This window comes from Periophthalmus magnuspinnatus, chromosome 7 (genome assembly GCF_009829125.3).
Source record: "Periophthalmus magnuspinnatus isolate fPerMag1 chromosome 7, fPerMag1.2.pri, whole genome shotgun sequence".
NCBI lineage: Eukaryota > Metazoa > Chordata > Actinopteri > Gobiiformes > Gobiidae > Periophthalmus > Periophthalmus magnuspinnatus.
Genome location: NC_047132.1, coordinates 11962836 through 11975558, shown reverse-complemented (window position 1 = coordinate 11975558; position 12723 = coordinate 11962836). Strand labels below are relative to the sequence as shown.

Below are 12723 nucleotides of genomic sequence, written 5' to 3'. Positions count from 1 at the left end.
TAAAACAAAGAACAGATAAGCTAAAGATAAAGATCAGTCTAACTTGAGTAACAGAGCTTCATTATTCATTCACTCCAAACTTGGTGGTAACCCACGATTGCAGCCACAGCTGCCCTAGGGCAGGCTGAGAAAGCCAAGGCTGTCAATCTGCACCATCAGCCCCTCTGACCACCAACACACTCTCACACATTCACTCAAGGCAAAGTCCAACCTAAGGACACAATGATCGGTCAGAGCCAGTACGTCTGTGTTCGGAGACCCCTGTGTGGGCATCTACAAACATCTGGAGGTCAAATGCACAGCTGCTGCAGTGTGTTTTTGAGTCTAATTCACTGATAGGACAAACATTCGGTTTATAAATCACTCATAGACCTGGATTAGTCTTGGATTGGTTCTGATTTGGTGGTCATTGATTTAAGTCTTTCTTTAGTTCTGACACAGCGATAGTTTCCCATCCAAATACTAACCCGGCCCAGCCCTGCTTAGCTTCAGGTGAAAACTCATGTTATGTAAATGTTATATTACAGATAAACTGCAGTTGCTGTAAAGTCTTTATGGTCACCACAGTTTTATTGAGTTCACAAAGACAACAAACACTCTCCACAAGTCAACAGGGACTTAATCCAAACAAGTCCATCATTTCACTGTTATTTTTGTGTTTGTGTAATTCAAGATTACTCAGAATGTTTTACGTGCAATTTTAAGTTTTGTTTGCAGTGCAGTGATGACCAAGAGTCTTCACTGAAAATAAATACATTCTATAACCATTTCAAATAACTGGAACTTCCATGATTCTACTTGATTTGAGAAGTTTAACAAGATCACATTTATTTATTCATCGTTATGTGTACACTTTCCCTTTTTCAAAATATTCCTAGTAAAACTGAACTCCAAAAATGACCAAAATAAATACATTGAAACTAGCGAGATACATCTTGAAATGATGTTGATAAAGTAAAAATAGACACATTAACATATTAAACTTCTCCATCAAGAGTAAATCTTTTGTTGTTCATCCTTTTTAATCAGTCTGAATAATCTGATAGCAAACAACGGAGTTAAATCTGTCAACTGGACAAATCTTGTAGGAGTGAAGACGTTCTGCTGCTCATTCAAGTCGCTTCTTCAGTTCTGGTCAGATTGCTGGTGGCCACTGCCTTTAAATCTAACTGAGGGGAGGGGCTAACTACACTGAAACTGTAAACGGCTATTGTCTCCAGTTTCAGCTGAAACTACCCTATTCAGCCCTTAACGACCCTGCTATTGTTCTCATTGTTCTGGGTCTGAGGATGGAGTTGTAGATGGGGGAGAGATTATGTCTCAGGCCCCCATTTCTGTTTAAGGAAGGATTCTCTTTCCTAACAAAAATAGCTTCTTTAACTCCTCTCTCAAACCATTTATTTTCTCTGGCTAAGATCTGAACTTCACTATCTTCAAAGGAGTGGTTAGTGGCTTTGAGATGGAGATGTACGGCGAACTGGGGTCCAGAGGAACTCTCCTGCCGGTGTTGGTACATCCTCTTATGGAGTGGCTGTTTAGTTTCTCCAATGTAACGCTCACTGCACTCTTCACTACACTGAATGGAGTAGACTACAGTACTTTGTTTATGGCTCGGAGTCTTGTCCTTAGGGTGAACCAATTTTTGCCTTAAAGTGTTTGTGGCACTTTAAGGCAAAAATGGGGGCCTGAGACATAATCTCTCCCCCATCTACAACTCCATCCTCAGACCCAGAACAATGAGAACAATAGCAGGGTCGTTAAGGGCTGAATAGGGTAGTTTCAGCTGAAACTGGAGACAATAGCCGTTTACAGTTTCAGTGTAGTTAGCCCCTCCCCTCAGATTTAAAGGCAGTGGCCACCAGCAATCTGACCAGAACTGAAGAAGCGACTTGGATGAGCAGCAGAACGTCTTCACCCCTACAAGATTTGTCCAGTTGACAGATTTAACTTCGTTGTTTGCTATGGATCAGACCTGGATGACTGAGGGTCTACACAGACATCTTCTCATGAATAATCTGATGTTCTATTCACACACATGAATACAAGTGTAAACACATTTACGTTCAACAATAAACAAGCATCATCATCTGTAACACAAATTATGTACACTGGAATCCTTTTGTGTTGGAACATAAAAATAACACTACTCTAATGAGAAGATGCTTTCATATCATGTTTATGTTGATTTTGGAATCGTTTTCATTCTATTTTAAGTTTGTTTTATTTATGTTTGCAAAAGGCATTTTTATTAAGTTCTATATTTGTATGAAGTTGTAATGTATATGTATAATTTTATCAATTAAAATTTATATAACAATTTTATGTATTTATTTATATATGTTTTATTCACTCATACTACAATACATTTTATATGATTTTTGTATTGAAGGAATAACAGAGGGTGTGAAAACCATGTGAATCCACTTAAGCAGAATCTGGGAGCAGACAGGGTCCATTCAGTCACAGGCACACAGACGATGGGCGTTTCATTCATTCTGGAGCACACAGATGGTAGGTGGTTCTCTCCCTGGCATCTCGCTCATTTTGGGGCAGAGATATCATAGGGCCTTTGGGGTTAGAGTTAGATATGTCGGGTGTGTCATTTGTTCTGGGTGTCTCACTCGTTCTGGGGTGTTTGGGGCTGGTCGTTTCATTCGTTCTAGGGCACACAGAGGGTAGGTGGTTCACTCCCAGGTGTTTTCATTCACTCTGGGTTGGGGCATTTCATTCCTTTTGGTGCACAGATGTAGCAGAGCATTTCACTACTGGACATCTCATTCGTTAAGGGAATTTAATTTGTTCTGGGGCACAGAGATAGGGTTAAATATCCTGGGCATGTCACTCATTCTGGGGCACAGATATAGGGATGGATATGCCAGGCGTTTTCACTCATTCTGGGGCACAGATATGGCCGGCCCCTTGGGATCGTCGAAGCGGTCCATGGTCCTCAGCTGCAGGATCATGTGTAAACCATAGGTGAGCACTAGGACCATGAGGAGACTGGTCATCAGGCCCATCCAGATCCCAGGAGAGAAGAAACCGGCACAGTCACTGGCATAAGAGAACTGCCCCCGCGACACGTTAAAACCCTGGATCTGCACAAACAACAGGAGAGGTCAGAAGTCATGTGTGATAGTCCAGTAAAGCCCCATTCACACATAGACCCCAGTAAATTGCCGGGTACAAAATGCCAGAACACTCAGCTGTGACCCATCATTTAAATTCAATGACAAGAATGTAACCATGTGGTGTAAACGGGGAACCACGTTTGGTAGCCAGAAAACCAAGCAATGGTTCTGGCAATTTTCTGGATTTTTTCTCACACACAGACACACACACGCCCTCCCTGCATATTTCCAGTAAAATTGCAGAATGAAAAATGCAGAGAGATCAATTCTGGGTTTGTTCATACATGACTCTGTTCTGGCAAAATGCAGGTAAATTCCCAGGTCAGACTGCATGTGTGAATGGGGTTTAAGGCCACTGGTGGATTTCAGATTCTAAAATGTGATTATGTGTTATTCATAAGAGGTAGACTTCCTTATCACTATCCCTGTCACGGCTCATTTTCAGCCCCCCAGTGAGTTTCTGCCAGGGACTCTGCCAGGGACTCTGCCAGGGACTCTGCCAGGGACTCTGCCAGGGACTCTGCCAGGGACTCTGCCAGGGACTCTGCCAGGGACTCTGCCAGGGACTCTGCCAGGGACTCTGCCAGGGACTCTGCCAGGGACTCTGCCAGGGACTCTGCCAGGGACTCTGCCAGGGACTCTGCCAGGGACTCTGCCAGGGACTCTGCCAGGGACTCTGCCAGGGACTCTGCCAGGGACTCTGCCAGACCATGGTACAATCTCCCCGTGTACTGCCTTTAATCTGACTGTATTGCTGTAACCGACACTAAAGATCTACAAAACAATCCCTGTGCCCGTTCTTTATGCACAGAACAGAAACTGACAGTGGTAAAGTACAATGTAATCAATAGGGAAAACTGTCTCTTGCTTCCATCTGGGACAATGATATCATAACATCCTTGAATCTGAAAACCACCAATAGATTAAATGGAAATGCATTTTAAAAGGTCCTATATGACACAAACATGACTCTTGAGAGCTTGTGGAAAAATGCTTTGTTCCACCTTATGATGTCATGAAGCGGTAGTTCAAGTGAACAACTCCTTTTACCTTTTGTTCACTACAGATGGGAAATTCCAAGGCTGAAATCATCCAAATGATTCTAGTGAAGGTGTATGGAGTTTAAAAACACAGTGGAGCACTTCCTGTATTACCACATAACATCACAAGGTGGAACAGTGTGTTTTCAGTTTGCAATCCGAAATCAGCCTAAATACGCAAGGTTTGTGTTAAACATGTGTGAACGAATCAAAACACAACTCCAGGTCTGTTTGTGACGAGGAAACAACATTATAACATAGATCAGAAAACAGTGTAATATGGGCCCTTTAATAATCCAAATTATTGATTACCCTATTGATCTTAACCTCCCTACCTGGAAGTCTTGGAAGTTGACCCTCCACTGGTTGGCGGGGTCCTTGTTGGAGCGGGGGATGAGCAGGGGCCATAGGTAGTTGGTCACAGACTCACAGCGATAAGAGTACTCAGCCGGAGCATAGATGCTTCTAGAGCCGTTAAAAGTGGCTTTGGTCCCGTCATACTCCAGCTCGACAAAGTCCAGAGTGAACCAACGGCGAGCAGACACTTTGTAGTGGCGCTGGCTCATACCAAAACTGAAACAAACAAACAAACACACAGAGATTTAGGTTTGTATTTCTCTATTTAAGTGTATGGCTATGTCCAAATGTCCACACTATTCCCTACAAGGCGCACTATTTAGGGGTCAGGCCATTTTTAGTAGTGTCTGAATGTCCAGTAAGTGAAAAAGTAGTGCAAAATTTCCCACAATGCATCTTGAAAAGTAGTGGGCATCGGTGGTCACTAGACTGGCCAATATAGACCACAATGCATAGCAAGAGGAAAAACAACAGCAGACAGCGACAGGACACATCACGATTGAGTGAAGCAGAGCGTTGGTTTAACACAATGTTGATCCTGATTATGAAACAAAAATAAAAATCGGCACACACATACACCTTACACAGACACTGTGGGTGAGGTGGGTTAAGTGTCTTGCCCGAGGACAAAACAACAGCATTCATTTGTGGGAGAAAAATTCAACTCAAGTCTTTTATTTAAATAGATTTTTTCAAGTGATATTTTTACTTGAATATTTTTCTGCTCTGGTATCTGTACTTTTACTTAAATAACAAAACTGAGTACTTCGTCCACTGCTGGTAGTGAATGAGAGGTTAGGTTATACAAGTTTGTATGTATCTGTATATTCACTGTTACATAAACAAGACTCACATTAACTTGAAGCTACGATGGCCCAGGACGTTTTCATAGTTGAGGACCAGCCTGAAAAAGACAAAGTGATTTTTATTAAACTTATATATATGTATGTATGTATGGATGGAGATATATATATATATATATATATATATATATATATAGATATACAGTGAGGCAAATAAGTATTTGAACACCCTGTGATTTTTCAAGTTCTCTCACTTAGAAATCATGGAGGTGTCTGAAATTTTCGTCTTAGGTGCATGTCCACTGTGAGAGACATAATCTAAAAAAAAAAAATTGGAAATCACATTGTATGATTTGTTAAATAATTTATTTGTATGTTACTGCTGCAAATATTTGAACACCTGAGAGAATCAATGTTAATATTTGGTACATTAGCCTTTGTTTGCAATAACAGGTCAAACGTTTCCTGTAGTTTTTCACCAGGTTTGCACACACTGCAGAAGGGATTTTGGCTCACTACTCCACACAGATCTTCTCTAGATCAGTCAAGTTTGTGGGCTGTCGCTGAGAAACACAGAGTTTGAGCTCCCTCCAAAGATTTTCTATTGGGTTTAGGTCTGGAGACTGGCTAGGCCACTCCAGAACCTTGATATGCTTCTTACGGAGCCACTCCTTGGTTATCCAGACTGTGTGCTTTGGGTCATTGTCATGTTGGAAGACCCAGCCACGACCCATCTTCAATGCTCTGACTGAGGGAAGGAGGTTGTTTCCCAAAATCTCGCAATATATGGCCCCGGTCATCCTCTTCTTAATACAGTGCAGACGTCCTGTCCCATGTGCAGAAAAACACACCCAAAGCATGATGTTTCCACCCCCATGCTTCACAGTAGGGATAGTGTTCTTTAGATGGTACTCATCATTCTTCTTCCTCCAAACACGGCAAGTGGAATTAAGACCAAAAAGTTATATTTTGGTTTCATCTGACCACATGACTTTCTCCCATGACTCCTCTGGACCATCCAAATGATCATTGGCAAACTCAAGATGGGCCTGGACATGTGCTGGTTTAAGCAGAGGAACCTTCCGTGCCATGCATGATTTTAAACCATGACGTCTTAGTGTATTACTAACAATAACCTTGGAAACGGTGGTCCCAGCTCTTTTCAGGTCATTGACCAGTTCCTCCTGTGTAGTTCCGGGTTGATTCCTCACCTTTCTTAGGATCATTGAGACTCCGCGAGGTGAGATCTTGCATGGAGCCCCAGTCCGAGGGAGACTGACAGTCATGTTTAGCTCCTTCCATTTTCTAATAATTGCTCCAACAGTGGATCTTTTTTCACCAAGCTGCTTGGCAATTGCCCCGTAGCCCTTTCCAGCCTTGTGGAGGTCTACAATTTTGTCTCTTGTGCATTTTGACAGTTCTTTGGTCTTGGCCATGTTAGTAGTTGGAGTCTTATTGATTGTATGGGGTGGACAGGTGTCTTTATGCAGCTAACGACCTCAAACAGGAGCTTCTAATTTAGGATAATAAGTGGAGTGGAGGTGGACTTTTTAAAGGTGGACTAAGAGGTTTTTGAGGGTCAGATTTGTAGCTGATGGACAGGTGTTCAAATACTTACTTGCAGCAGTAACATACAAATAAATTATTTAACAAATCATACAATGTGATTTCCAGGTTTTTTTTTAGATTATGTCTCTCACAGTGGACATGCACCTAAGATGAAAATTTCAGACCCCTCCATGATTTCTAAGTGGGAGAACTTGCAAAATCACAGGGTGTTCAAATACTTATTTGCCTCACTGTATAGACAGATAAAAATTATGTTTCTGCATTTACTGTGAATATCAGCCAATTCAAGGACTAACCCAGGACTAAACCAGGTCTAAACCAGGACTAAAAAAAGACTACACAAGGACTAAATCAGGTCTAAACCAGAACTAAACCAGTAGTAAACAAGGACTAAACCAGAACTAAAAAGACTAAAGACTAAACCAGGTCTAAACCAGGACTCAAGCGGGACTAAACCGGGATTAAGCCTCGAGTAAACCAGGACTAAACTAAGACTAAACCAGGTCTAAAGCAGGACTAAAGTGGGTCTAAGCTTAAACTAAACAAGGACTAAACTTGGACTGAACCAGGTTTAACCCATACAGACAGTGAGTACCTGGCTCTGGTCTTGTCACAACTGGATCCATGGACTTTAGGGGTCACTCCTTCGCCAAACGTGGATGAGGTCAGGTCATACTCCTCCCATCGTCCACTGCGCAGTATACTGACCGACAGAGACTTGGCCCACAGCAGCAGACACGTGCTCTCCCCCTCCTGGACACACACCACAGGGACAGAATTAATACTTCGCAGCTGATGACATCAACATTCCCTGTGGGTGTGATGAACTGAGGGCACCTCTCTGTCTGAGGTTTTTTTACCCACTCTGAAAACTCAAAAATGGGTTTAAACAGTACTGCTTAAATCCACGTTGTACCTTAAACTCGACAGGCGCGTAGACCCCGGGGCGCTCCTTCACTTTGCGCTGCCTCTCCCTCTCTCGCTCTCTGTATCTGTCTTTGGCCTGAAGCAGGGATCGCCCTCCGCCCACACCTGCCTCCCATGAGACCGCCGACGCCCCCTAAAGGACACAGACACACATTATCATCATTACCGAATATTATAAAAACAAATCAAAAGCCTAAAGGAGCGCATAAATAGAACAGTATGACATGTTCAGGCACTTTGAACTGTGTAAACCAGGTTGGTAGAGTAATTTTACCTCAAAATAATATTAATCAAGTAGAAGTGCAAAGTAGTTGTTCAAGAAATGATTCAAAAGGAAAAAAAAGTATTTGGAAAAAGTACTGTTCAAGGAAAGAATAATTGTCAGGACATAACATGATTTATAATTTCAAAACATCATACAGACACAAAAATTAGCCAAACTAAATCATATCTGAAAGAGCTGCAAGAAACACAAATGTTCGAATCATTTCATATTGTTACATAAAGCTCAAGTCACTTTAGACTCACTCACAGAGGGAAGAGGAACCACAGCTTCTACTCAAATAACAGTGCTGTTATTTCAATAAAAACATTAATCAAATAGAAGTTAAAGTATGATGCTGGAAAAGTACTCTGAAAAGTACAATTTCTTTAAAAATGTAACTGAGCACTGCCCACCAACTGACAACAATCACGTATTTGGGATGGAATAATGGCTATACTATCTGAGGATATTGGAAATGAAGATTTTACTTTTATTTATTTAAACTGACAGAAGACGCTGAACTTTGTGCCAGTTTTTGCTTCATGTGGATAGGCACAGTAATTATAGAGATATTAACCATAAACCAGGTCTGACTGTTACACAGGAAACTCCATCTGAGGAATCTGACAGTTTTACTGTTTCAGGCTGGTGTCACATATTGGGATGGTTACCATAGAGACCTTACTGTTACCTTTGAGGGCCTCAGAGCTGTGTAGATAGCTGTGTATGGGACAGCCTGAGTCTTCATGATGCTCATCACCTGACCTATTACCTCATCTGAAAAACACAAAAAACCCAACTTTACTATCTTCTGCATCTGGCACACGGGGATATGGGAGGAAGGGAGGGCATCTGACACACAGGGATAGAAATATTCGTAAGACTTACTGACCATTTTCACTGAGGATTTCTTTTGCAGACATCAGATCAGCTCTGAAAAGCAACCAACACAATAATTAGGGTCAGAGGAGGTGAGGATGCAGAGAAGAGGGTCAGAGGATGCAGAGGGTCAGATGGAGCAGAGGATGTGGAGGAGAGGGTCAGATGGAGCAGAGGATGTGGAGGAGAGGGTCAGATGGAGCAGAGGATGTGGAGGAGAGGGTCAGATGGAGCAGAGGATGTGGAGGAGAGGGTCAGATGGAGCAGAGGATGTGGAGGAGAGGGTCAGATGGAGCAGAGGATACCCGTTGCCGTAGGGAAGTCTGAAGACGAGCAGAGCGGGGGAGGAGGCATTGAGTCTCAGCTGGCTCAGAGTTTCGGGATCCATGTAAAGAGGAGATGTTTCTAGATGATCCTGAATTTGAGCGATCACTGCATTTGAGGCCGGCCACGAGACGGCGGGCAGCACCAGCGAAGACGAGGAGGAGCGAAGAGCACTCTGCAATGGACCACACAGGAGAACAAACTAGTGCTGTCACGATACTAAAACTTCAAACTCGATTTCAGTATTAAGGAATAGACCTGATACTCGATACCAATTCCGATACCACAATGATAATAAAAAACAGTCTTTGTTTAGACAACACAATGTGATTTTCAGCATTAAATGGTAGTACTTTGTTTTCTATTCCCATGTGGCCTTATATCTATGTAATCCCTCAGTGTCCAGGTAGGTGGTCCATGAGTGTATACTAGTCTATGTGTCTTATACTTGTTCTGATACAGCTCAAGATCATTTTAAAGATATTCTAGAAAGGATAATTTCTGCCCTGTGAATGGGACTTTTTAGTATCAATACCTGCTCAAATGAGTATTTAGTTTCGATACTAGTTCTACTACTAATTAGTACCTGAGTTTCAATATTTGGACAACCATAGAACAAACACTAGACTAATTTGTGAGGTAAATTCTTCAAAAGTCAAACATACAAACGTTTTCACAGATTATATATATATACTTTTTTAATATCAGTGCTACATTCATCCGACAACAATCATATAAACAATAGTAACACAAATTACATAAAATCCTCTTAGATCTCCATGTGTCAGATGCCCTCCCATTTTGCTAATAATAATAATGCAAAGATAACACCAAACGCTCAAAGTTACTTTACAATTTTGTGCATTATTCCCTCTATACTCTGTGGTGGAAGGACACTATAGTAGTGACAGCTGCCCTGAGCCAGACAGAAGCGAGGCTGCCAATCTGTGCTAGACAATGTGGGTGAAGTGTCTTGCCAAATGACACAACAACAGGCACTGCTGCCCCACTGCTGACTCAAAGCTGTCTCCCATCCAAGTGGTGATGAGGTCCAACCCTGCTTCAGAGACCACACAGCACTGACAAGGAGGTTTTAGCTCCTACATTTCTGTAAGTCAGATGCCCTCCCGCCCTCTTACATCCCTTCAGTGTTTAATAAACGATTTTGTTGTGCGGTTGGACTAGTATAAATAAAGGATCTAATAGAAATGATCAGGGAAATCATTTTCTTTTTCACAGTTAAAATAAAATACCATAATGATACAGAAATCTGGCTGCAGTTCCATTTGAGAAAAAGACACCACCTGCTCTCAGAAAAAACACCAAAACTGAAACTGGAAATCAAGACTCACCTCTAGATTTGGAAAAACATTGTCCTGTTTGTTTCCAAAAGCTCCTCCATACATGGTGAAGTCTTCAATGCTCATCTGGAAAAACAATCAAAGATCATTAATTAAACATAAATGAAATATTACAGTGAAAATACACACTCAAACATTAATTACTGTAGTCTGTACCTTGTCCTGTAGAAAAAGTACCACATTTTTAGGCCCGAGATTCAGCGCTTTTTCCAAGTATGAAGACAACTGCTGCTGTTCCACTATATGTCCAGCAGATGGCGCACTCTGGCTTGGCATGGCGGCTCTGTTAACACAAAAAGTCAATTATTTCAGTGACATATGATTTGGAAGCTATATTACAACTTTAAGGTATGCAAAATGAAAATATTCAGCATCATTTATAATAAAAACTCTATGTTGTAAGTAAGTTACAAAAAGATATAATAAAAATTATGATAAAACTGAAACTTGCAGTGTGATAATCCAAAAAGGATATAAAGTGATATTTCTACAGTTCTGTGGTTAATTTGAGAGTTCAGTCACTTTTTATGTGATACTTGAACCTAAACCAAAACATCTGTAGTCACGTTTTAGGACATTTGTGACCAACTGCAAAATTAGAATCTGAATTCGGCAAAAAAAAATAAATAAATAAATAAAATAACAAATTCTTTCAGTAGAAATAAGATGGGCCCAGTTAACTCAAATACAAGTGACCAGGTTTCAATGTTTGTGGACTTTTTCTATAAAAGTTTGCAGGTAATTCCAGATTACTTAACAGTCTGAAGGAGGGACCTTGGCACATTCCACCGTTATTGGCCTGTTGTATTTTTCAAAATTCAAATAAAACTCCACAAATAATGAATCTGGATGGGAGGGCATCTGACACACAGAGATAAACAGCCAGCACATGGGTATAGGGCAGGATGGAATGCATTTGACACAGGGATATACAAGAAGCATGGGAGAGTATCTCACACACAGAAATATAGAAAAATGGGAGAGCAGCAAACACACATGGATATAGGAAGATGGGAGGGCATCTGACACACGCGGAGAGAGCAGGATGTGAAGGCATCTGACACACAGGGATACAGGAGGGTGGGGTGGCATCTGACAGAACAGGGATATAGAAAGAGGATGGGAGGGCATCTGACACATAACATCTGAAACACTGGAGTTGACAGTTCTCCCCCTAGTGGCCAGCAGCTGCATTTGAAACAGGACACTGCACCTGCTGTCATCCGATATATACATTTCAGGGCACACAGCAACACAACGGCAAACCTATCAATACATTTATAAAAATGTAAACAATTGAAATAAATATCGCATGATTTATGGAGTACGTCTTTTTTACGTAAGGCGATGTAATAACCTTGCATTGCCCAATACTGAATCCCGTTACAGCACGACACAATCCAACTGTGCGTCATAATATTAAGTAAATTAAACAAAATAAACAAAAATACACACCCTTCGCTGGTCCATAGGATGAGCGGGACCTGTTCCTCGCCGTAGCACGACGATAAAACGTACAATAAAGAGAGAGAAAGGACGAAAGCTCGAGGGATGCGACGGAGATGCGGGATCCGAGCGGCCGCCATCTTTACCGGAGGATGAAGAAGACGAGCGTGCGTGAGGCGTGCGTCCCTACGTCACGTGCCCACATCAAAGACAGGCGGAAAGGATACAGAGGCGGGGCCAGCAGGATCAGGACCAGTTCAGACCTGGTTTAGACCTGGTAAAATACTGCTTTAGTCCAGGTCAAATACCAGTATTGGTTTACTCCTGGTTAAAGACACAATATGTAACCTTTTATCCCCAAAATAGACTAAAATAAAAGCCGGTTTTAAAAGTTTGGATTTTTAAAATTATTATATTTTGTACTGAAAAACAGTCAAAACATAGTAGAATAACACAATCTGAACGAGCTTGTTCCTCCATAAACCTGACTCTTAAATGACCTGGGTGGTTCCTAGTTTAGTCCTGATTTGAACCTGGTTTAGTCCTAATTTGGTCTTGGTTTAGCACTAGCTTAGTCCTGATTTAGTCCTGGTCAAGTCTGTTTAGTCTTGGTTTAGTAGTAGT

The 12723-nt window shown here is 41.6% G+C and overlaps 1 protein-coding gene across 1 annotated transcript; it reads right to left on the bottom strand.

The window, feature by feature from the left end:
• Positions 1–2403: 2403 nt before the first annotated feature.
• Positions 2404–12239, bottom strand: atp6ap1a (ATPase H+ transporting accessory protein 1a). The gene is made up of 11 exons (XM_055223246.1): positions 12109–12239; positions 10810–10936; positions 10645–10719; positions 9274–9467; positions 8982–9022; positions 8781–8866; positions 7814–7957; positions 7493–7650; positions 5379–5429; positions 4504–4741; positions 2404–3095 (listed from the first exon to the last, which is right to left on the bottom strand). The coding sequence occupies exons 1-11, from the start codon at positions 12237–12239 to the stop codon at positions 2886–2888; spliced, it is 1455 nt and encodes a 484-aa protein (XP_055079221.1). The 3' UTR covers positions 2404–2885.
• Between the last annotated feature and the right edge of the window lie 484 nt (positions 12240–12723).

What these genes read in the sequence shown, in the direction of transcription:
- atp6ap1a (XM_055223246.1), bottom strand. Translation starts at nt 12,239, where the DNA reads ATGGCGGCCGCTCGGATCCCGCATCTCCGTCGCATCCCTCGAGCTTTC. An exon ending in ATGTTTTTCCAAATCTAGAG is followed by an intron (nt 9,468 to 10,644) that starts GTGAGTCTTGAT and finishes GGTCCATTGCAG; the next exon opens with AGTGCTCTTCGCTCCTCCTC. An exon ending in AGACTTCCCTACGGCAACGG is followed by an intron (nt 9,023 to 9,273) that starts GTATCCTCTGCT and finishes GTTGCTTTTCAG; the next exon opens with AGCTGATCTGATGTCTGCAA.